At 40.8% G+C, this 23980-nt stretch overlaps 5 protein-coding genes and 3 non-coding genes across 10 annotated transcripts in view; 5 read left to right on the top strand and 3 right to left on the bottom strand.

Moving 5' to 3' along the window:
- Nucleotides 1-23980, top strand: part of mad2l2 (mitotic arrest deficient 2 like 2) — a 42162-nt gene that overhangs the window by 7776 nt on the left and 10406 nt on the right. The window lies entirely within an intron of this gene.
- Nucleotides 2391-5175, bottom strand: ccdc115 (coiled-coil domain containing 115). The gene is made up of 5 exons (XM_052058631.1): nucleotides 4938-5175; nucleotides 4205-4308; nucleotides 3440-3546; nucleotides 3168-3359; nucleotides 2391-2616 (listed from the first exon to the last, which is right to left on the bottom strand). The coding sequence occupies exons 1-5, from the start codon at nucleotides 5040-5042 to the stop codon at nucleotides 2489-2491; spliced, it is 636 nt and encodes a 211-aa protein (XP_051914591.1). The 5' UTR covers nucleotides 5043-5175; the 3' UTR covers nucleotides 2391-2488.
- Nucleotides 5805-5876, bottom strand: trnae-uuc (transfer RNA glutamic acid (anticodon UUC)). The gene has a single exon. It is a non-coding gene; the product is annotated as a tRNA-Glu (tRNA).
- trnah-gug (transfer RNA histidin (anticodon GUG)) lies at nucleotides 6225-6296 on the top strand. The gene has a single exon. It is a non-coding gene; the product is annotated as a tRNA-His (tRNA).
- ebp (EBP cholestenol delta-isomerase) lies at nucleotides 6678-8722 on the top strand. The gene is made up of 5 exons (XM_052058629.1): nucleotides 6678-6837; nucleotides 7043-7337; nucleotides 7997-8033; nucleotides 8125-8255; nucleotides 8342-8722. The coding sequence occupies exons 2-5, from the start codon at nucleotides 7043-7045 to the stop codon at nucleotides 8560-8562; spliced, it is 684 nt and encodes a 227-aa protein (XP_051914589.1). The 5' UTR covers nucleotides 6678-6837; the 3' UTR covers nucleotides 8563-8722.
- Nucleotides 8827-8899, top strand: trnaf-gaa (transfer RNA phenylalanine (anticodon GAA)). Its single transcript has one exon. It is a non-coding gene; the product is annotated as a tRNA-Phe (tRNA).
- Nucleotides 11191-18040, bottom strand: fkbpl (FKBP prolyl isomerase like). Of its 3 annotated transcripts, none has more exons than XM_052058618.1 (4): nucleotides 17916-18040; nucleotides 15073-15273; nucleotides 13889-14157; nucleotides 11191-12226 (listed from the first exon to the last, which is right to left on the bottom strand). In XM_052058618.1, the coding sequence occupies exons 2-4, from the start codon at nucleotides 15242-15244 to the stop codon at nucleotides 11582-11584; spliced, it is 1086 nt and encodes a 361-aa protein (XP_051914578.1). In that variant the 5' UTR covers nucleotides 15245-15273; nucleotides 17916-18040; the 3' UTR covers nucleotides 11191-11581. The 3 variants fall into 3 exon arrangements, with proteins under 3 accessions (XP_051914578.1, XP_051914576.1, XP_051914577.1); XM_052058616.1 differs by lacking the exon at nucleotides 17916-18040 and adding an exon at nucleotides 16057-16202; XM_052058617.1 differs by lacking the exon at nucleotides 17916-18040 and adding an exon at nucleotides 15989-16156.
- On the top strand, nucleotides 18213-20334 carry LOC127596284 (uncharacterized). The gene is made up of 2 exons (XM_052058569.1): nucleotides 18213-18482; nucleotides 19622-20334. The coding sequence occupies exons 1-2, from the start codon at nucleotides 18302-18304 to the stop codon at nucleotides 20332-20334; spliced, it is 894 nt and encodes a 297-aa protein (XP_051914529.1). The 5' UTR covers nucleotides 18213-18301.

Below are 23980 nucleotides of genomic sequence, written 5' to 3'. Positions count from 1 at the left end.
ATGCAGCTCAGCTATCCCTCTACAAGGATTCCATCTCTCAAGCAAAATCACACTACTACTCCGGACTCATCTGCTCCAATGCTGGAAATACTAAGACTCTCTTTTCCCTTTGGAACAGAATCACTCAACCTCCTGACTCCCTACCACCTCACTTTTACTCTCGTGACACCTGCAATGCACTTCTCCTCTTTTTCAATGAAAAAATCAACAGAATCCACCAGCATCTGGGCTCCTCTGTACCTTTCCCCTCATCTGAACCTCTCACCCCTTGCAAACTGTTCTCTTCTTTTGAACTCCCCCATCTCTCATTAATTTCAGACCTCATCATTAAATCCAAGACTTCCTCCTGTCAGCTTGATCCCCTCCCCACAGTTCTGGTCAAATCCTGCCTACCCTCTCTGCTTCCCTTCATCTCAGCCATTATCCATTCCTCTCTGTCGACTGGAATTGTTCCTGTACTCTTCAAAACTGCAGCTGTCACACCAATCCTGAAAAAAACTGGTTCAGATCCCAATGACTTCAATAACCTACGCCCCATTTCCCATCTTCCCTTCATCTCGAAAATTCTGGAGAAAACTGTCGCCTCTCAGATCCACTCCCACCTCACCGACAATAGTCTTTATGAACAATTCCAGTCCGGCTTCCGTCCCCGTCACAGTACTGAAACAGCCCTCATAAAAATCACAAACGATCTTCTCATGGCAGCAGACTCTGGCCTTATCTCCATCCTCATCCTCCTTGACCTGAGTGCAGCCTTCGACACAATCTCTCACCCCATCCTCCTCAATCGACTCTCTACCATAGGCATCACCAACACCCCTCTACATTGGTTCCACTCATATCTCACTGGCCGCTCTCAGTTCATTCAAGTTGATTCTTTTACTTCACAATCCCTCCCCGTTTCTTCTGGTGTTCCCCAGGGTTCTGTCCTCGGTCCGCTCCTCTTCATTGTCTACCTCCTTCCACTCGGAAACATTTTCCGCAAATTTGGCTTACACTTTCACTGCTTTGCGGATGACACCCAGCTCTATCTCTCCAGCAAACCCGACGCTTCTCTCCCACCCTCGTCCCTCTCTCACTGTCTCTCAGAAATCAAATCTTGGTTCACCCACAATTTCCTCAAGCTAAACAGCAATAAAACTGAACTCCTACTCGTCGGTACCAAATCCACTCTAAACAAAGCCGACAGTTTCTCCCTCACAATTGATAATGCCACTATATCTCCTTCCCCCCAGGTGAAGAGTCTGGGTGTCATCCTTGACAGTTCACTATCCTTTCACTCCCACATCAATAACATTACCCGGTCCGCTCATTTCCACCTTCGCAATATAAACCGCCTCCGTCCCTCACTCACTCCGCACACCACCGCTATCCTTGTTCACAGTCTCGTCACTTCCCGTATTGACTACTGCAACTCACTCCTCTTCGGTGTCCATCAAAAATTCCTCCATAAACTTCAACTTGTTCAGAATTCAGCAGCCCGGATCATCACGAGAACCCCCTCCTTCCATCATATCACCCCCATCCTCCGACAGCTCCACTGGCTTCCTGTCAAACTTAGAATCAACTTCAAAATACTTCTCTATACATTCAAAGCCATCCATAACCTTGCGCCCCCCTATCTGTCAGATCTTCTTCAAATCTCCATTCCCTCTCGCTCACTCAGGTCCTCATCCTCCCTCCACCTTTTTCTACCCTCTGCCCGTCTCAGTACAATGGGGTGCAGAGCCTTCAGTCGCTCTGCCCCCAAACTCTGGAACTCACTTCCTCCCAACATTCGTAATATTGACTCTCTTTCCTTATTCAAAACCCAGCTCAAAACCCACCTATTCAGACTTGCCTACCCGCCTTAAATCTTTCTTTTTTATTTATTATTTTATCTGTGTTTTATTATTGGTCTTGGCTGTACAGTGTCCTTGAGTGTTGTGAAAGGCGCTTACAAATGTGATGTATTATTATTATTATTATTTAAACTATTTTTAGAGTTTCAATAACCGAGAGTTAGGGTTTCAAATTGGAGTTTGGAATTGGGGTTTTAAGAGAGGGTTATGGTTTCAAATTAGAATTTTAAACCAGGGTTATACAGTCATTTCAAATTCGTGTTTCAAACCATGGGGGTGCTGATGTTGGGGCTACAGCTCAGGCATCCATAGCAGCTCTCACGGCGACATTTTTTGGAGCATATCTGTTGCTGATCATCGAATGAAGGGTCCCGTTGCAGGTTGCATTTAGATGGGATTGAGGGGTATCAACCAACTCAACTCCATCCAACAAACTGTTTATCTGGGGCATCAAAATCATCCTGTTGGCCCGGGCATCCACTGTACTTTGCGCCCCATTCAGTTGGACGTCGTAACCCTTTTCAGGTACTCTTTTTCCAGAGAGTAGTGCACAGTACACCATTGATTTTATTAAGCACATTCTACATCACATTTACAATGAAGCACGACAACCTAAGACAAACACATGAACAACCCAAAGATCATTTTCAGCATCCAGTGGTTTCCTCTTTTTTTTTCCTTTTCTCCCCTTTCTCCCGAAAACGTCGCTTCAGCTCCTGCTTGGAGTTTAAAATTTGCACCTGAAGAGTTGCAATCTCTGCAGACAGTTCAATGACTGCAAAACAAACAGAAGACAACAAAAGAAGTCCCGCTCATGAGTCATCGAGAGTGTCATCTTGCGCACTTGCAGATATTTATGAATGTGAAAGTAATCAGAACGGAATTTAACTTTACTTTTACTTCTCGGTCCCACAGACCGCAATGATATTATCCCACATCGTAACATTGGAAACGCGGCACCAGAAATAGCTCGCTATAGAGTAGTAGGACTACATTTTCGATGATTATTAGACACGGAAGCGGGAAGTAGTTCTAATTTCAGTATGATGAAAACCGACGTCTGCTCATTTTTGCATGAAGATAACTCAACTTGATCTCACTTGCATACTGAAGAATGAGAGCGCGAACATAACAGAAATAGTAAGAGAAAAATAATAGAAAATAATTTGAATTCATGACAAACTGAAAAGCTGACAACAATACATACATAAGGAGCACCGAATTACAAGGCACACTGTCGATTTTTGGAGAAAATCAAAGGATTTTAAGGGCACCTCATGGTTTGAAAAATCGGGTATTTGAACAAATATTTTGACTCTCCATTACCTTGTTTGAATGACAACTGGGCTTGTTTCAGGGATTGTGGCACCAAAATCCCAAACCACTGAAGTGGGTTTTGCTGAGGATTTGGTTCACTTTTCGAGGTTGAAGGGTCTTCTGGTGTTTTTATATAACTTAATTCTTCAACGGTCTCCTTTTCGATACTAGTCTGTTTCAGTTTTATTCTTCTTCTAACACCTGGAAATGAAGAAAATGCCATATGACAATTTGACGGTGGTTCCAAATGACATTAATTTTCACATGGACCAAAGTCTTACCTTCCTCTTTTGGGCCAATGTCTTCAACAGGTGCATTAGAGTTATGACACTCATTCTTTTGCTTTGGTAAATCTGTGCAGAACTTGACGTTGTCATGACCAAGTGCTCTGTACACACATCAAATTATCGCTTTTAGATTAGGTAAGGAAGGTTTGGTTTCATTGATTCTTGAAGACATTCCATGCCAAATCGTCCAAAAAAATTTTTTCTGAAAACAGTAAGCAAGCTGATTTTGATTTTAATTAAACTTGCTGTACTTTTAGAAAATGATGGCACAACAGTAATTGTCAGATTTAGATCCATCAGAGCAGGGTGTTTGGGAGCTATGACCCAAAGATTTGTAATATGGGTGTCAAAAAGGGGCGTGGCCACCTTCCTTCTTTCCTTTCTACCTCAAAAAGTACTGCATGAATCATCCTCACAAAACAGGTACGGTATTGTTGGAAAGGGAATTAAACAAGAAATCCAAATCTTCATTTAGACGATTGATGCATATTTTAATAACTTGACCTTTTATTTGACCTTTAAGCAGTTGTTACTGAGATATAAGGGGTCAAAGGAATACAGGCACACCCCCTTTTGCCAAACATATTAAAAATCAGTGAGCTGTCATTCCCAACTCCTGCTCCTATCGACCAAAAGGTTGAGATTTAGTAATTTAACATCAATGTCAACAAGTGCAGCAAGTTAAATTAAAATCAAAATCTGCTTTGATCAACCTACTGGGCGATTTGGCATGGAATGACCCCTAGCTTGATTTCTCACCTTACATGAACACCAATCAGTGGCTTTATCTCACTTGCATACTGAAGAGCTGACACTTGTTTGTTTCCCATGGAATATCGCGCCTTGGAAATGAAAAACCATCCCTGCACAGAGCACAAAAGTGTAAGATTACATAAAAAGAGATTTACATGAATAAAGTAGAACCCGATGCAGTGAAACCTATGATGCTGAACATCAGCAGGGGAACATTAGGAAGAAAAACAGCAACGATACACTGCTCACAATTTCTAATGAATTAAACTTGGCTGTACGATAGCATCTATTTACAGCAAACTGTTTACTGCATTTCAAAAATCGATTCATCATTTAGGCAAGGAGCCCCAGACAATATAAACAGTGTACAAAATACACATATAGCGCTCACACTAAACACAAATTTGTGGCTATAAAATAAAGTATCGGGAAGCTAAAACACAAAAAACCCTTCTCAAAAAAGTTTCTCAGATAGCCTTTTCATGTTTAAAAATACATTGTTTGAATTCCAGGTTTTTCAGAGTGGATTTGTAGCTAATCCCCATCCTAAAATAGAGAGAAATCATACAATCCCTGACGGCGCGCTGCTGGTAGCGAAATTGCGCTCGATTTGTCAGACTGTCCAAATTTGGAGACACAAATCAACATTTTGTGTACGCACGTTTAATATCAACATTGAGACCGCAAGTTACAATTTTTGCACGATAATATACAAACAACGCTGCCTCTGCGTCACTACCTGCTCGATGAGTGAGTTAAGACGAATTCGTTTTTCCTCCAGTAACTCCAGCTGGTCCATGAAAGCAAGCAAGTTTTCATCCAATGATTGAGCCGATTCGTCCATAGCTTTCTTTTTGGGCAAATTGGACTCTCTTTAAATCTGGCCGAATCTGTTTAGAGCACGAAACAGAGGGGAAATTATTACACTGGAGCAAAACTTCCGCAATGCTACACGTGACTTCATGTCACGTGGCACTGCACGTTCGACGTGGTGTTCCAACCAGGGTTCAAAGGAAACTCAACGTTTCTGGTTCTGCTCAGGCATATTGGAGGTGACACACCCACCTTGTAAATTAATTCAAGCCAATAAATCGTCGGGACTTTAACATATCTTCATAGAATGAGCCACAGCATTAGCAAATTAGATTTTATGATGTTGTAATGGCCAAATGCAATCATGATTCGTTGTTATATTTTCCCAGTAAAAGATAATTCCAGCTACGGTTGGTATTTTTCCTGCCTTAAATGAAAAATGCACATTCCTTGAATGAGACTTCGACCTACGATTTAGCGCTACAAGCGCCAGATCAATTGTTATTTCTCTATGCGGATCTCTGAGCAGTGAGTAGTGTGTCGTTTGACTCGTGGTGATTGTGGTGTAACTATTTTGAGATGATAAAATATTGCAACTATACAAAAATTTATTCATCCAATAGTTTGGGAGAGGAAACCAACGAATAGGATCAGAACTAAGACATGATTTCGTTTCAGTCGGCAGGTTTGCCATTTCATGACAGTATTTCATTATGATACATCCAATGCTAAACAGTTGGAGTTTATCACATTAAGACAATTTCTGTTCGTAATTGGAGGGGGAAAAAGTTAGTTCCCATACCGGGAGTCGAACCCGGGCCGCCTGGGTGAAAACCAGGAATCCTAACCGCTAGACCATATGGGACTATAGACACCGTTGTGTGCAGAAATTATAATGTAATTTACTAGCGTCGGGTAGCGGGTAGCGTCGAATGCTCGTCAATGTTTAATTCAGAAATTAATACATTACAATAAATAAACGAAGAAACAAATATACTTGAAAATATAATTACCTCATTAAATAATGTTTGAATTAATTCATGGATACTACAATGAAAAATATTGCAATAAATGTTTGAGTCTTGTGGTAACTTCGCAATAAATATTTGAGTCTTGTGGTAACTTCGAATGCTGCCCTAGCGTCACACCAATTTTTTTGGAGTTTATTTTATAAAACTTATATTCACTAAGGAGCGCACGGGCTCATTAGCTCGCCGTGATCGTATAGTGGTTAGTACTCTGCGTTGTGGCCGCAGCAACCCCGGTTCGAATCCGGGTCACGGCAGCACCTTTATGCCATTGAGCATGAACTTTAATTAATTTTTATCTTTTAATTCATTATTTTATTTTATATGTTACAATGAAACTCGGAAGCACGTCCATTTTCATTTGTCGATTCAGCGTGGTACCATTAGTTGTCTATTTACACAAGAAACACCGGGGAAGTCGACATGACATCTAAATTGTTTATGTTGCATTGACTTGAGTTACTTGTATTGTGATTAATACAAGTATCTGATCAAAACGAGTGACAGAAGCAACACTTTAAGACAAGCGAACAGAAGCGCCAATGGTGCGGTCTGTGACTACCTTTTAGTGATGTCTTTTCATTGGAGAATTCCATTGATTACGTCATGTGACGAGAAGACGAACCAATTGGAGAGCCAGTAGACATCACACGCTATGGGCTCAAAAAAAGCCAATAGTCTTATTGGTCAGCCGTGAGAGTTCCGTGTTTAAGATTTTTTTAGACATGCTGTACAGTGGTAGTTTTCTTCGAGGGGATCATTTCATCGAAAGTTTTGTGTTTTTGCTCTTCGTCACAGGTGAGGGCAAAACATGCACGTGAGGCGTGGGGCATATTTTCTGTCTGCCACTCTGTCGTTATAATCAACGACGAAGTTAATTTGTACCTCCGTCGTGTATTCATTTATGTAGTCGTGTGTAACTGTACAGTGCTGGTGAATGACATCGATGTTCAACCTATTTTTGAGTTTCAAAACTTGCTCATTATTCCCTTCTTCAAAACAGATGATGGAATCCGCCTCAGCATCTGCACCACTTCATCCCTACTGGCCCAGACATCTTCTGATTCCCACTTACGTGGCCAATGATCGATCCATGGCAGAGATCCTGGCATTTCTCTTCACTGTGTCTGCGGTGTTTATGCTCGTCACCTGGTTGATTACTCGCGAGCTGCGAACACTGAGGCGTCTGGCTGTGTGCTGGTTTGCAGTTTGTGGTTTTATCCACAGTGTTATCGAGGGCTGGTTCTCTCTCTACTATGATGTTATTCCAGGAGACCAAAGCTTCCTGTCACAGTTGTGTAAGTACAAAGACGCGTTTAACGACTCCCCAAAAAGTTTGGGCTTTTGGGTGATTTTCAGTATTAATCGAAAATGCGCTCATAACCTAGCAAAGGTGAATTAAATTTGATCATCACATTTGAATGCACATCTCCAATTGTCCAGTGTTTTAGTAGTTTTTCCAAAAGTTTTCAAGGTCAAATTAAGTTCACCTGAGTGCAACTTTTTTAACCACTAAGGCTTAGTGTTATTAGATGTGGCGGCAGAGCTTTACCTAGTGGACAAATGATTCATGGACATTATTCACAATACAATACATGCTGATTTATATAGCGCTTTCACAACAGCGGCAACTATAACAAAGCGCTTAACAAAACAGTTAACATAAAGTAAAATAAATAAACACAACACATAACATAAAACACAGACAGTCGTGCAGTCCTAACCACTTTTCCGTCACACGCTTTGTTGTTTGAAGCAGTTTGAGATGAACCAGTGGATCAGAGACGTCATGCTCACTTTTAATTGGCAAAAATTTGGCCAATTATGATCATCCTTGACTGTTAATAATGACCAATTAAATTGGCTGACCGCTGCCTTATAAAAAATAAAATAATAAAAACAAAAACAAAACATGTCCAATTTTCATGTTAATAATGTCTTCACATCTTTCTCCCAGGGAAGGAGTATTCTAAAGGGGACAGTCGATATGTAATGTGAGTTTATGATTGCATACAAATCAAATGTATATACAATTTGTACAGCTCACTGATTGTGTTCAAATTACATATTTTTTTCTGTGCCCAGAGCTGATAACTTTACTGTTTGTATGGAGACCGTGACTGCGTGGTTATGGGGACCATTCAGCTTTTGGGCTGTGTTTGCCTTCTTAACAAACAAGCCCTACAGATTTGTCTTGCAGCTCATACTTTCACTTGGTAAGCAAAATCAAGCACTGAGTTGTTACATTGCATTGCCCCGGTGTACTGCACTAGATCGGCCATTTGATGTCACCCTCCTCCAGGTCAACTGTATGGAGCTGTGCTGTACTTCTTCATAGAACACAGAGAGGGGTACGCTCACAGTGAGCTGGGACATCCCATCTACTTTTGGTTCTACTTTGTGTTCTTGAACGTTCTGTGGATCATCATTCCACTGGTGCTCATTATGGACGCCTGGAGACAGCTGTCAGCCGCCCAGACACATTCTGATGGCAGGAAGTCTCACAGGTCCAAGAAAAAATAGGACGATGTGACTGTGACTTTACCTATTCCCACATATGCAAGGAAAACATCCCTAAGGACACTTGGAGACCGTTCTGTTTGACTGAAAAGTTGACTATGGAGAAAATGTGTGTGATATTGCCCTGAATGTGCAATAAAACCTTTCACGGCGTGAAGTCTAACTTACGATAAATATGAATTAATAAATGAACAATTACACACACATGCGTACGGCTACGTTTTGTGATATGATAAAATTAAATGGGCAAGAGGTCGAAACACGCACGCCGAAATAGCTCAGTTGGGAGAGCGTTAGACTGAAGATCTAAAGGTCCCTGGTTCGATCCCGGGTTTCGGCATTTTGCTCCTCTTTGCTTCGTCATATGCGAGTTCGACTGGTCTTGAAAAGAGAAATACACACGAATCACTGACTGAGCCAAAACCTACACAATGAAAAGATTATTTTGGCAACTCAATAATACTCAAGTATATTTGGCACTTTAAAAACAACTGCTGAAGCTAATTGTAGTGTGGTGATTGGACTTAATTCCCCAACAAAATCTTTTCATCAAAAAAAAAAGCAGATTACTAGCACGTGAAAACAAGGCTAAGGCTGTATGTACCCTGCCAGATTGTGTCAGATGTGTACCATTCTTTAAAGAAAACATTAATGAGCAGGTAAAATACATTTATTTGGAAAGAAAACCTAAGGGATCATGCAAAACACATTTTAAAATTACAATTAAAGGGATTCAAGTTAAAAAAGCATTGCAGAGTAACAATCAAAAAGCATTAAAAAAGTGAGAGCATCCCCATTCATGTTTAAAAAAACTGCTAACAATGCACAAGGTCCACGAGTACAACTGTATGCTGTTTCATGTCCCAATTAAGAGGCAAGCAGCATTTTGAACTGGAGATTTCAGGGAGAGGCTGACAGAAGAAGTACATAAGATGTCATAAAGGCATGCACTAGATTAGAGATTCAAAGTGATGGCTTCACCCTTTGCCAGCTGTCGAAGGCGGATCAAGCCAGACTTAAGTACAGTACAGCACCTATTTGTAGATCATTTACTGTAGACCTAAAACAAAATGCAAAATACAACTGTCTCAATGTCTCAACATGACGCCGCTGACTGTTGTGTAAGATTCCGCCTCCCCCGCAAATATATTTCTGTATTAAAAAAGTTTTTTGTTTGTATGTCAAATTGTCAATACAGCAGCATTAAACGTCGTTTATGGCTTGCTGAGCCAATACTTTTCCTTATAGCCTACCTATGTCACTCTGTTATCAAGATCCGAGCTCCTGAAAATGTTCAATGAACATGTCCATTCATTCTAGTGATGTGTCGTTCGCGAACGAGCCGGCTCCGAAAGCTGGCTCTTTGAAGTGAACGATGGGAACCGGCTCCCACCTCATTGGGAGCCAGCTCTTCATTGGGGAGCCGGAAGGGGAGGGTTACACACGCACGCACGCACACACACACAGTCACACACGCGCTGCAGTTTAGAGAAGGGGGAGGGGTTAGAGAAGAGACACACACAGCAGCACACTGAGCAGCACGCGAACAAGACAGACGAGGAGACGAGAGAGCTAGTTCGTGAAAAAAAAACAACACGGTGGAAAGTGGAAAGGTGAGAAAATGGATAAGAAACGCAGTGAAATATGGACTCATTTCAATTGAATTGATAGTTCAAAGGCAGCGTGTAGACTGTGCAAGGTTAAAATATCCCATAGATCAGGCTCCACAAATAACCTGCACAGGCACATCAGAAATGTCCACCCATCAGTACAATTTGAAGAGAAAAGACAAGCAAGGGAACCAGCTATTAATGAAGGTGCTAGTGTGTCTGCAAATGTTACTGCTACTGCAATGTCACAACTGCTTAGATGTACAACCCAGAGCTCTATGAGCCACTTTATGCAAAAAGCTATAGAACCAGCAAAACAGAACACAATTGATGAGGAACTGGGTAAAATGATTGCAAGGGATTTTCATCCATTTTGTGTTGGCTGTGTGTTGTCGCAACATCTGTCCCCTCAGAGCGAATCTTCTCCAAATCAGGGCAAATATTAACAGAGAGGAGAAAGAGGATCAACCCCTCAAAGCTGAGGCACTTGGTTTTTCTTCATGCCAATCTTCGCTAAAGACAAGCTAAAACCTTTACCTGGATGCTGCTTTTTTTCTTTTTGTTTTACAAATTTTAATTTATAATTTGTTGTGTGGCATTCAGAGCTTACTTATATTTTACTGTAAATAGTTATAGGCTTATAAATATACACATTCAGAGATTGGATCTTTTTGACGAGCTTGTTTTGAGATGGGTCTTTGTACTGTTGTTATTTTTGTAGCACTCCATGTTGAGTATGTTCAGAAGAATATAAATAAAGTCATATAAATAATAAATGTTTGATATAATGTCTATTTGTTGCATTAGTACTTCATTTTACACATAATATTACGTTATTTTTTGTATTAAATTAATTTAACCAACAAAAAAAACTGAGGAGCCATTTGGGAGCCGAAAGAGCCAGCTCTTTTTAGGGAGCCGATCCAAAAGAGCCGGCTCTCTAAAAGGAGCCGGAATTCCCATCACTTATTCATTCCAGTCTGGTTGGGACCATGGAGAAGAATCATCATCAACAATCATCATCATTTGCATGAGGCCAGCACAATTTATTTAATTTATCGTGATAATGGCACATATGCATATAGCAAAGACAAGCAAGAGGTTTCCTATGGAATTGTGTGCTTTTATCTGAATTCAACACCAAGAAAACCTAAATACGCATCACCATCCAAAAGGTGGACATCATCCAGGGGCATTACAATTAATTAGCTAAGAATACATTGAGCTTGTTTATTTTGCCACATGATGAATGTATTTGTAATGTATTATAAAATTGTCATTTCTTGAGGTACATGTTAAATATCACAATCATATCCACATGCGATATTCAACACCAATATCGCATTTCACGTGTTTTTCCCAATATCACGCCTCCCTAATTGGTATTACAGTGTTAAACACTTTCCAGCATTCTAGTTGAACATTTTACTAAGTCTCTGTCCCAACTGTGCATTTGTTTCCCTTTCCCGAATTGAGATGTCTTTAAGAGCCTTCACTGCCGCCATGGACTCCGGTTGTAGCTTCAGGAGTTTACGAAAGGCCAACCGGGCCTCCACCAGCTCGTTCAACATCTGACAGGCTTGGCCAAGTCGGTACCAAGCTTTAGCATGACCTGGTTCCAGCTGTGTGGCCTTGGCAGCATTTTCTTTAGCCCGCACTGGCTGCTTCAGTTTGAGCTGACACAATGACAAGTTGGAGTGAAGTTCAGCTTTCATGCTTTGCACTTTATTAACTGTAGGACCACACGGTTGATTTTTGCAGGGCGCCGTACTTTGTTCGTCTATTTGGTGTTCTTGTCTGACTGCCTCGAAGCCTTGCAGGGCGATGACGAGTTTGAGGGCGCGACTGTAGCTGTCCGCCGCTCCCCACAAGTCTCCACTTCTGAATCTCTGGCCGCCTCTTTCCTTATGGGACTTCACCCACTCCCATTTTTCATCAGACGACATCTGCCAAGATTCTTTTCCTGGCGTAAAAGCTTGCAGTTCCACGGTGGCGCATATTTCCTGCATGGGTTGGGAATGCCACATACCGGCTCCATTTGCCGGTGTGACTCGTATCTGAGTAACAAGACACAAACATGAAACTGATCTAGCATCAGTGAGAAGAAATAAAGCTGAGTTTATGTTGCAGGATTTTGGCCATTTTTATCTGCCGTATTAAAGTCTTGCAAGGCTTTCTCAGGGTTTTTTAAATTATCTGTGATGGGTCGTGGGGAGACAGTGCTGATTAATCCCTGAGGCTCAAAAGCACAGTATTTTCTCCCCCAAATATCTTACTTGCAACATAGGGACTACATTGTATCACTTAGTAATCATGAGTCTGGGGAAAGAACGATCACATGCGGGGTTAACACAAGGATCCATTCTTTGACCACTTCTATTTAACGGCTACACACTGCTCCTTTTTTTCAGGTAAATGGAGCATCACAACACCTCTTATCATACTTATGCAAATGACACACAACTTTACATTTCAGGGTCCTCAAGGGTCAGTATATCCATCAAATCAATGAGTGGATGGACCAGATATTTCTCCAGCTCAATCCAGAAAAGATTGTTTTTGGACCCAAAAATGAAAGGTCCAAGATCAGCAGTTACCTTAACGCAATGGCATTTAAAGCTACAAATCAAGCCAGAAATCATGGTGTAATTATTGACTCAGGCCTGAATTTTCACAACCAGTTAAAAGCTATTCTTAAATCTGCCTATTGCCACCTGAAAATCATCGCTCAAATCAAGGGTTTTCTGCCTCAACCAGACACAGGAAAACTTTATTTTATGCTTTATTTTAAATTGGCTATATTACTGTCACGGTGTCTTTCCGGATCTTAAAAATAGTAATAAAAGAGAGCCTCAGCTGATGCAAAATGATACGCCCAGAGTCCATACTAACACCACGACTCTGAACCACATCACCTATGTCATAGGGTGTCAAACTCAGGTCCTGGAGGGCCGCCGTCCTGCATGTTTTCCAAGTGTGCCTGTTGCAACACACCTGATTCAAAGGAACAGGTTCAATGTCAGGCTTCCGCAGAGCTTGCTGATGATCTCATCATATGAATCAGGTGTGTTGCAACAGGGAGACTTGGAAAACATGCAGGACAGCGGCCCTCCAGCACCTGAGTTTGACACCTATGACCTATGTCCTGAAACCACTACACTGGCTTCCTGTGAGTCAAAGAATATGTTTATAAAATTGTGCTGCAATTCCATAAATCCCTAAATGGTCTTGGACCAAAATACGAAGCATGCCGACCCCCCGGGTGGTCTGGGACAGGTCTCCCAGAACCATAACCAAACAAAGTCAAACAGCATTTGGTTACAATGCTCCTCCCTGTGGAACAAACTCTCTGAATACCTGAGGACTGATCAAACTCGCGGTTCATTGAAATCAGGGATGAAAACAATCTTGTTCACTACATATCATTCTCATGAATCTATCCTTTATTCAATTGTTTCAATCCCCATTTGCACACTGTCATGTATCAAGACTGATGCTTGGTTTTAATCATTTGAACCTCATTATTTCAGATGACTTTAATTCTCTAATATTTTGTTTCTCTTTCTGGAATGCGTTTAATGTTTTCCTGCGTTTAATACATTTAGATGAAACAAACCTGTGGCAAACATTCAGGAATGTTATGTTTGAGGATTCAGTTAGAAGGCTGGATCAAATCCTACGAAGTGTTAGTGATGACGCTGATGCCTAATTTTTCATACCTGGCATGACTCTCCAGCTCTCATGGCCTCCACGCAGGCTTCTGTGATATCACAATGACCCTCCCCAACTTTAAGCGTAGTCCATTCACCCAGTGGTATCTGCAGAACAGAGTCTAGCTGACGTCGAAAGGTCGCTTCTGGAACTTCAAGTGGACCTCCACGCTTGGTCTCGTGGTCTTTCACAGATGCCGATTTTTCAGCTTGATCCACCACACACACACGGACACGACACAGCGAACCTAACCTTGGCTTGTAAGCGGACGACAGCGCTGCGAGAAATCAAACAACAGGTCGATTACAGCTCAACTTTGTCAAATGTACTGTATGTGTAACATGGAACATACAGCACAGATGAAATTTCTTCCCTATGTGATTCTGCCGTTCCTAAACAGTGTCCATTAAGGTGTTTAATGACACGACAGTTGGAGTTTACTGTAAAACTATAAACAACAAAAACATTGCTCGTGCAAATACTAAAGTTGTGTAAAACCCCAATGAAATGCTAATGGCAAATTAGCATCAACTTCATGGTGATATTGTCCTTCAAATAACACATTTTCACACAAAAACACAGTGGAAACACATACTCACAGGGAACATAATACTCAAAGGCACAATTTTTTCTCAATCTGTGATAAATGAGTTACATTAAAATAGTTCAATCGTAGCTTTGTTCTTATCTAGTTGTGTGTATTTGACTTTCTTACTACGGGTAATTTCTTTTATCGTTTTCTTTTCAAGCCATATTTAAAGTTGAGTTTACAAGGAATCAAGGAATGTTCCTAGCCCTCAAGAGTCAAGGATACAAAGATCCAAGGACAGCAGTAAAAATTAGGCAAACTACAATTAGGCAATATAATTTGAGTGGGCTTGATGTTGTTCTAACCAACCATTTTTCAAACTAAATTCTTTACTATTTGGGTTATTGTTTTTCAAAGTGAATACAGATATTTGCAAATTTCTAATTTTGATGAATTAGAAATAATCAGTGTGATTTAATGAGGGATGACAGAAATCAGATAATTCCTATGCTAAAATCAGAGGAACTGGACAATTTTGAGCAATGGCTCCAAATAAGTCTTCATTTATTAAAATAGCTATTGACTATTTTGATCAGAAATTAGTGGTCGGTTAATTGACACTTCTAGAGCAAATAATAAATAAAAAAAACATCATATTGTCACCTTCTCTGGAATCAGAAACTTTCCGTTGGCGTTCTGAGTGTGTCAGCGTCTTGTGGACCACCCAGAGACCTCTCGGACAGACCGACACCCAAGATGTGACATCAACCCCATTGGGATCACTGGCGGCAGCATCAACAACCTGCGAATGTTCAACAGCTTCAACTGGATCCATCTCGCCAGCTCAAGACAGCCCAATTGATTCTGTAAAAGACACAGAAAAGATGGCATCCTTAAATCTGTACGATGGATACGAATGGGAAAAGTGTCATTTTTCTCTGACATTGCAACATCACTTAAAAACTGTTTGGAAAGACACCATGTAGTGATTTTTTTAGGAATGTCTCTTCACCGTGCTATACTTATTCCCTTCGTATTTTAACAACAAATGGAGTGTTGTCAATTCTTGGCTTTGTTTTTCCTGTGCATGTTTGACTGTCAAACTAAGGCTTTCTATTAATATTTGTATTTTGGGGGAAAAAATCCTTGTAAACCCGAGCCTTTGGTATGATATCATTCCGTTAAGTTCATAATTATTGTTCGTCTATGTTTGGCAACTTTCCCAATGATTTGAAGACAGGATAAAGATTAAAAAAAGATATGACATGTTGAAGGTCGGATTCAACAAAAAGCTCATACCTAATATCACGATACTGTCAATCAAGCATTCCCATTCACCCCGATGAACAATTTAGTGTGTACCGGTAATTGACATGCAAAACATGCATGCTCAGAGGATGCGTGAGGAAGCCCGAGTACCAGAAGAGAAACCCACGCAACTACGGGGAAATAACAGAAAAACACACAGGAGAGTAACAAGCGAGATTCGAATCCTGACTCTCACAAATGTGAGGTAAACTGAAAGACGGAACTGCTTTTCATAACCGTGGTTAGCCAACCAGAAATACAACGAACGTACGGACTCAATAGTCTTCTATAACGTCGCATCGTGTATTGCATTGGTGTTTTATTGAAAGAATGGCCTACCAGATCCAACAAACACATTGATTCAATTTCCGCGGATTAAACCGACACTTCGAATCAATATCGGCCATGGGTGATGGTGTTTTTCCGGGTACATTACTTCTTTTTGCTTTCTTCCAGACACAACGAGTGATACGACGCATTACTGCCACCTGCAGGCTGCATCACAGTGCGTCGAGCTTCAGAGGGAAAAAAAAATCAAATCTCAGTGCAACAAGGCGCAATATTGAAAATTTAGTCATTTAAATTCTATTTTTGGGGGGTGTACGTTTTCTTTTATGAGTCCAAATTGAATGTTTGTTCATTCATTCATTCATTCATTCATTCATCTTCCGAGCCGCTTGATCCTCACTAGGGTCGCGGGGGGTGCTGGAGCCTATCCCAGCTGTCTTCGGGCAGTAGGCGGGGGACACCCTGAATCGATTGCCAGCCAATCGCAGGGCACACAGAAACGAACAACCATTCGCACTCACACTCACAAGCCACCTATGCGAACAATGACATTGGTCAACCAAATTATTATTTTCTTAATCAGTAATGTAAGTAAACTTTTCAAGAACATTTTTTCTGCGCTCATATCTCCATATGACTCCTATCTCGTTGTGTCTCTAGCACAGCTGGTTTTATTATTACTATTATTATTATTATTATTATGTAAGATAGTAATCTGTATAGTTATGTATGAATTGAGGTAAAGAAGGATTTGTTTTTGAAACATCACAGCTATAAATCACAACACATGGTAAAATCCGTATTGCACACAAACCTTTGTAAGTCCATCCATCCATCCATTTTCCGAGCCGCTTGATCCTCACTAAAGTCGCAGGGGTGGGGGGGGGGGGGGGGTGCTGGAGCCTATCCCAGCCGTCTTCGGGCAGTAGGTGGGGGATACCCTGAATCAGTTGCCAGCCAATCGCAGGGCACACAGAGACGAACAACCATCCACGCCCACACTCACACCTAGGGACAATTTAGAGCGTCAAATCAGCCTGCCATGCATGCACCCGGAGAAAACCCACGCAGGAGTACATGCAAACTTCACACAGGGAGGCCGGAGCTGGAATCAAACCCGGTACCTCTGCACTGTGAAGCCGATGTGCTAACCACTGGACTACCGGGCCGCCCTTTGTAAGTCAAACTTAAAAACAACAAAAAAGAAAGTATCGCAAAAACTTGTGCTAGAAAAAAGTAAAGAATTTTTTGAAATCAGTGCGAAAAATACATTTAGGAACACATAACAGTTCTACAATATTAAGTCCGTTTTCCCACATAACGTGGAAACATGTCTGCTGGTGAAAGGTGTGGAATACGTAGTTTTCCTTTCTAGAAAACGTAGGCTAGATCAGGAAAGTGGTATGATAAAAATCTTTTAAGGGTATTTGAAGCTGCTGGTTACGGTCAGGCATAAAAGGTAAATTTCAGCTCTCCTTATCTAATGCTCACGTGAAACACCCACAATGAGTTCAGAAATTCATGACAACTAATATTTAAACTGCATGAAAATGTGGGGTTGTTTCGAGAGATTGTTTTTAAGTGATTCTCAAATAATGTATTGGATTTAGTTTTGGGCTGTTAAAAACAAAATCCACATTTCCAACTATTTGAACTCAGACCACACACTACTGAGGTGTTAATGGTCAATGTTTACCTAACTACAGTATTATTTTTTTATTTTGGGAACACATAAGTTTTGCCTGCTCGTTGACTCAGTGCTCCCAATTGCCTTAACTTTGATGAAGTGAGATAAAATATGAATGGCTAAGGGGATAAAGACAAGGTGACACAGAACAGCCCTGTTGAATCCTGCCGTTCCATCAAGAGGCCGAAACACACGTCAAGTGAACAATGTCAACCAGCCTGACCTTCATCCCGCCATTCCACAATTTAACTCATGACGCCTGTGTTGGTCCAGACAACTTGCATCTAAGTAAGCCAGCAGTTATAAAGCTCTGCACACGAACAACAACATGAAACATCTGCTTTGCGAATAGTTTCGATGAACCGATGTTTCATAGGATTGCTCTTGTTGTGTCATGACCAGACTATTTTGAAATGTTTCATACATCACATAGCCCTGTGATGTCGCAAAACCTCCTTGAAGCAGGTGATGTCACATAGACACTTCATTTGCTCTAATGACACGAGCCTTTTCATCCGCGACGAATGCGTTTGCAAGCCACTGTTGATCCTTGTGCTGAGGCCTCTGAGTGTATTCATTCAGCGTCATCTGGGCCTTCTCGTAATCTAAATGGATCTGCTACCGTACGGCCTTAGGAGTCAGCTCGAGTGCATCTCACGTGCGGTGCTGCTGTCACAGCCAGCCGACATCACCAAATTTTTAGAAGCCCATCTGACTCAAATGATAGAATTCGGAGGCACTAACCAAACAGATCTTAAAGAGGTTGCATTTAACTACCAAGAGCAATGGGGTGAGTCTGACTGGTTTTAAATTTGGTGTCGAGAAACTAAGCAAAGCAAAGAATCGGTAAATATGGAACTGTACTATCTTGATGACCAGCTTTCTGGATCAAGAAGATGAAGTAAGCCAGATACCGTTTTGGAGTTGAACCTGACCACATGACTATAGTTTTATCATGGCATCCAAACACTCAGTGTTCAAGGTTTTGGTGCACCCATTCACATTTGGCAAGAATGATCTGTTTGTATAGTCCGGGGGTCGGCAACACGCGGCTCCAGCGCGCATGCAGCTCTTTCGCGACATCTAGTGGCTCCCTGGAGCTTTATAAAAATGTTTGAAAATGGAAAAAGTAGGCTAATATAGCTCAAATAGATATAGATACATGTTGCAGATCTGAAAAAGGAGAGCTGCGGTGTTGTTTTGTTTTAAAACGTACACTTTATTTATGCTTTTAACAGTCTCGACACACACAGACACATCTGTGTCCGACTCCATGCCTTCCCTCTTCTCGTTCGACTCGAAAGGCGTTGAAAGACAGCCTCAGAAAAACGGAAATTAATGATCACTTCACTGACACTAAGAAAAGCGAAAATAATGCACCAAAACAAAAAAAAATCAAGCAAAGAAATTACAAAATAAATTCTATGGGGGGCGTTTGTGAACACACAACAAAGGAATAAGATAACATAAGATAAGATAAGATACGATATATTTTATTTGTCCCACACTGGGGAAATTTACAGCCTCCAGCAGCAAGAATGTAGGTAGAAAGAAGAAAGAAGAAAAAAAACAACAAACGAGTTGTTTGTTTGTTTATATTACAAATGAGTAATATAAACAATTCTGAGACAGTCCAGTCTCCTACATTCTTACAGCATGTGTTTCCTTCATTGTAAGTTTTATAGAAGGCTTTTTTTTTTTGCGGCTCCAGACATATTTGTTCTTTTGCCTTTTTTTGTCCTCTGTGGCTCTTTTTTTCTCACATTTTGGGTTGCCAACCCCGGGTATAGTCCTACGAAAGGGTTTAAATGGATCTTTGACATGGCAAATCAAAAGATTTGTAATATTTGTGCAAATTTGGTGCTGACAACAGTCATAAGTAGATACTGCCTGTATCCACATTCCATGTATATTGTTTTCTCTCTGCAGAGAGCGACTTCCTGATGACGATCAGCAGACAAAGAGAAATCGCAGAGATGGGAGTAAGATTGTCTTCATCGTCTCTGGCCATTTCCAGATCATTAACTCTATTTGGGGCTGAGAAGCTCTCAGTACCACTGTCACTGCCATATGAAGAGATCCCTCTGTCTGGTACTGTGGAAATATGTGGATCATCGCAGAGAAAAAAGCCACAACAGGCTTTTACAGCCAGGACCCCCAGTCAAAAAGAAACAAAAGTGGCTAAAAAATCTCCAGCATCCATCATCGCACAGGTGCCACATAAACCTTCTTCCCAAGGGACAAAAACAAAAGTAGTGTGCAGTGAATACGTAAAGGAGGAGCGGAAAGTGCAGCAGATCATCGGGCAGCAGATCATCAAATATCCTCAACCTGCAATGTCACCAAACTCCCTCCAGAAAGCCTCTCCACAAAAAAAGCCAAAACCGAAAAAGACACCCAAAACAAACAGTGACAATTTCACTTGTTCACTGCAAGACTGCTTGTATCATAAATCCAAAGATCAGTGTGATCAGGACAAGAAATCGGAGCCAGTCAGAACCGGTACAGCGCCAACAGTCCATAAATATCGGGGTGTTAAAAAACCTGAGATAGGCCCTGGATCTGAGATAAGGGTCCCATACAGACCCAAAGGAGGAATGATTTTTGATCCAGAACTCGTGCCACTAAGTCCTAAGGTATAGTCTGCGACTATGATGTGTAGAATGTTATTTCATTTCAGTTTAATCACCTTCCGTTTGCTTCTTCTGATCAAATAAAGTAATCGTGAGCACAAACTCTTAATGGTGTATAATTTATATAGAAGTGCAGAAGATGAAGACAGGACTAACACCGCAAATAAACTCCTATGCGGAACACTGAATAAAAAGGATGACAAAAATCTTTTCAGTGAGATTGTAGCTGGTGTTCACGTCTACACATACATGGTCTATTTTTCAAATGGTCCTAGCTGAGAAAAAAAGATCCAGCTTGTAATAATGACTCATTTTTTCTCCGACAAAAAACTCTTGAGAACATTGTGTCAAAAGGTTAAGTTTTCCAAAACATTCGTTTTAAGGGTGCATACTTTTGTATGTAGACAAGAGACCAAATTTGATAGAATTAGCTGACGCTTTTGAAAATATCTTTCATTGGTGCGGATATGGTCCAAGATGGGAATTCACTCAAGCTGTGTGCTCACCTATGCTCTACGGATACCTTAGATGAGAAGACAGAATGAGGTCTTTTGACTAACAAGACCTCAAAACATCACCATGTGCATGTATTGACGGAGTGTTTTTTGCATCCCAACAAAGTGGCTTTGCCCATTTTGGGAAAAAGAAAAAAAACTTTTATTTATTTTTTTGTTACAGATCAAATCTCAACACAGAAAATGCTAATATATCGATTTAGGAACAAAACTACTCATGATAAGCATAAGGCCTCGAAGACACATTAAACCCATAAGTGGAGTTTTTCTAACCAAATGTAAAAAGAGTCTTCATAATCTCTGGATCAGAAGACTGCAACAACCCAGCTGCCAGTACACGATCGTTGGGTCATCACTCACAGACAGTTCGATAACGTTTTGCCAGTGCGTGATGAGCTTTCCGCTCCACTGTCCTTTGTTTGGCCAAAGGAGAATTGTTACTCCATTTCCAAGATTTGTAAAAAGAGACAACATGTATGGATCGTGTCACCATACCCTATGGTGCCAACACAGACTTCATCGGTGTTTACCTGATAAAGCAAAAGAAGCTATGTGGGGGAAAAAATCAATGCTGTTCAGTAATGCAATGACAACATACAGCCCTGTGATGCAAGGTGACCTCATTGCTGAGTGATGTCACACAATATGACATAATTGGTTACATCCATTGAGGAGTGCATTTAAAAGCAATTGTTGATCCCTGACACAGTCTTTGTTTCTTGTTACGAGAGGAGCGTCGGAGTGATCGTGTTCTGAAAACTTCAACCAATCTACACACACATGGTTTTCTAAAAGAAACAACGGTTATTATTGCTTAAAATGGATTCTAAGAATCCGTTATCCTTTGGCGTCAAAAGTCTGATTGAGTGTACCTCCAGGACAACAATACTTTCCCAACCCGAAGACATTCCAAGATGTTTAGAAACGCATTTAACGCACATGTCAAGGTTTGGAGGAGCAGACTTAAGCGATAATGAGGTTGCCTTTCGATTTCAAGAACAATGGGGTAAGTTGTTTGTTTCTTCATGTAGTGCAAGCCAGATCAAATTTACCATTCAAGATGAAACATTGCCAAGTGTCACTCATACGATAAATGAATGGTGTGTACTTGCCTGTCATGATTAAAAAATAATTTCAGACACGATCACTATCTTTTGTTTTTTTTAAATCTTTTTATGCCACTGATACAGTGATGGCATAAAAGGAGACAGAATTACAGTACGTTCTTTTTAAGAGCAATTAGTTTTCAACTCTCAAGAATATTGGACATTTGCATTGAAACACAGAACAATAAAAGTCAATCAAGACTCTGTTGAAAAACATTGCACTTCCAACAAATACTAACACAACACATACAACGAAGTAATGTGTCGTGGCAGAGTAAAATGAGATGTCTTTTATCTCTCTGAAAGTGAAAAAATGACTACAGGAAGCATGTTCACGGCATTACTGCTATCAGTATTATTGTGTATTTGTTTTTCTCATTCATCAGAATATATATATTTTTTAAATCTATGCCAGCAGCATATAATGGTGGGCAGAAAAATCAAATTTTTTTCCGTTGGATGGCAAAAAGAACAATCAACCTGTGTGTCCAACCGTTCCCATTCATCCACCAAAATAAATCATGGCAAGTGTATCAGCTTTGTGTTTAATTAAACAAGCCCAGATTTCACACCGAGTCAGTACACTTGTGACTAAATTCAGACAAGACCGTTATTACAGCAGCCATACTTTTTGATAATTGTTTGGTACAGGTATGACATTTTTCACATCTAAAATGGGTACCTTGGCTCAACAAAGTGTGAAAAAACACTGATCTGATATATACCCTCCGAAAAAAGCCCTCTATTTATTAAAAGTAAAAGTATTATATGATACACAGAGGCTGTTGTGTTTCTATGACGGTAGAGTGACTTTATGAGAGTTGTAATACAGACTTAGTACACTGTTCTCACTGTCAATTCTGGCATTCGAAACAGGTATCTGGTGCCACATGCCAGTCTCTTGTTCCTGGTGGGCGTTGCAAACATTCGCAGAACCCGTAGTGCATGATCAAGCAATGCAAAGAGAACACAGAACAGGATAGCTGTTCACCGTTACACATGGTTGTGCCAGCTAGCTTTACTGTTACTTGGTGACTATTAGCATGACTATACAGAGCTATAAATGAGGAAAAGAGGTGCGAATCTCTATGAACCAACGGGGAACACACAAAGTGAACCGATATGTTTTTCAAAAGCCAGTCCACTGCTGTGTGTGTATGTGTACATGTGAGACTTCCAGAGCAAGGAAGTTGACTGATAGGAACAAAGCAGCATGAATTCTGGTGATGATTTATGTAAACAAACATGCATGTAAAACAAAAAATATCTTGTCCATTGTATTCATCAAATGATAAGTAATTGATAGTAAATGATAGTAATTATTGTGACAGGCCGACGACTACCTGTAAATCATGAAATGGCACTCTTCTATAAATTAACAGCAGTGATCTTTAACCGAGGTCGGCCCAGTAGATGAGTGGTTAGTGCGCCGGCCTCACAGTGCAAAGGTGCAGGGTTCGATTCCGCCTCAGGCCTTCCTGTGTGGAGTTTGCATGTTCTCCCCGTCCCTGCGTAGGTTTCCTCTTGGTATTCCGGTTTCCTCCCACATTCCAAAAACGTGTGGCAGGTTAATGGAACACTCGAAAATGTCCCTCGGTGTGATAGTGATCGTGGATGGTTGCTCGTCTGTGTGTACTCAGAGTTTGGCTGGCAACCAGTTCAGGGTGTACCTTGCCTATTGACCAAAGATAGCTGGGATAGGCCTCAGCATGACCCTTTTTGAATAGGCTTCTCCTTTAAGTAACTAATTATTTGTTTGATTGTCATTAACATAATCATCTGGGCAATCTCTGCTTATATTTGTATCACAGAACATTTGAATGCTTTTGTGAACTTTAAAACATTGTCTTTCCGGGTTTTATGGCGATTATGATTTGGAATATGGAATAATTCCAAATATAATTGTTGTCAATTTGAAATTTTATTTCCAAAGTCTACTAAATCGAAGTCGGACCATCAACACGGATTGTCGTGGAAGTTGTTGATCTTATGTGCATAACAACAGAACAATTGCAAAGGAGAAGTAATTATGGA

Source organism: Hippocampus zosterae, chromosome 2 (genome assembly GCF_025434085.1).
Source record: "Hippocampus zosterae strain Florida chromosome 2, ASM2543408v3, whole genome shotgun sequence".
In the NCBI taxonomy this organism is placed as follows: domain Eukaryota; kingdom Metazoa; phylum Chordata; class Actinopteri; order Syngnathiformes; family Syngnathidae; genus Hippocampus; species Hippocampus zosterae.
The sequence above is the reverse complement of the archived record's forward strand: the minus strand, read 5'-3'. Positions and strand labels throughout refer to the sequence as shown.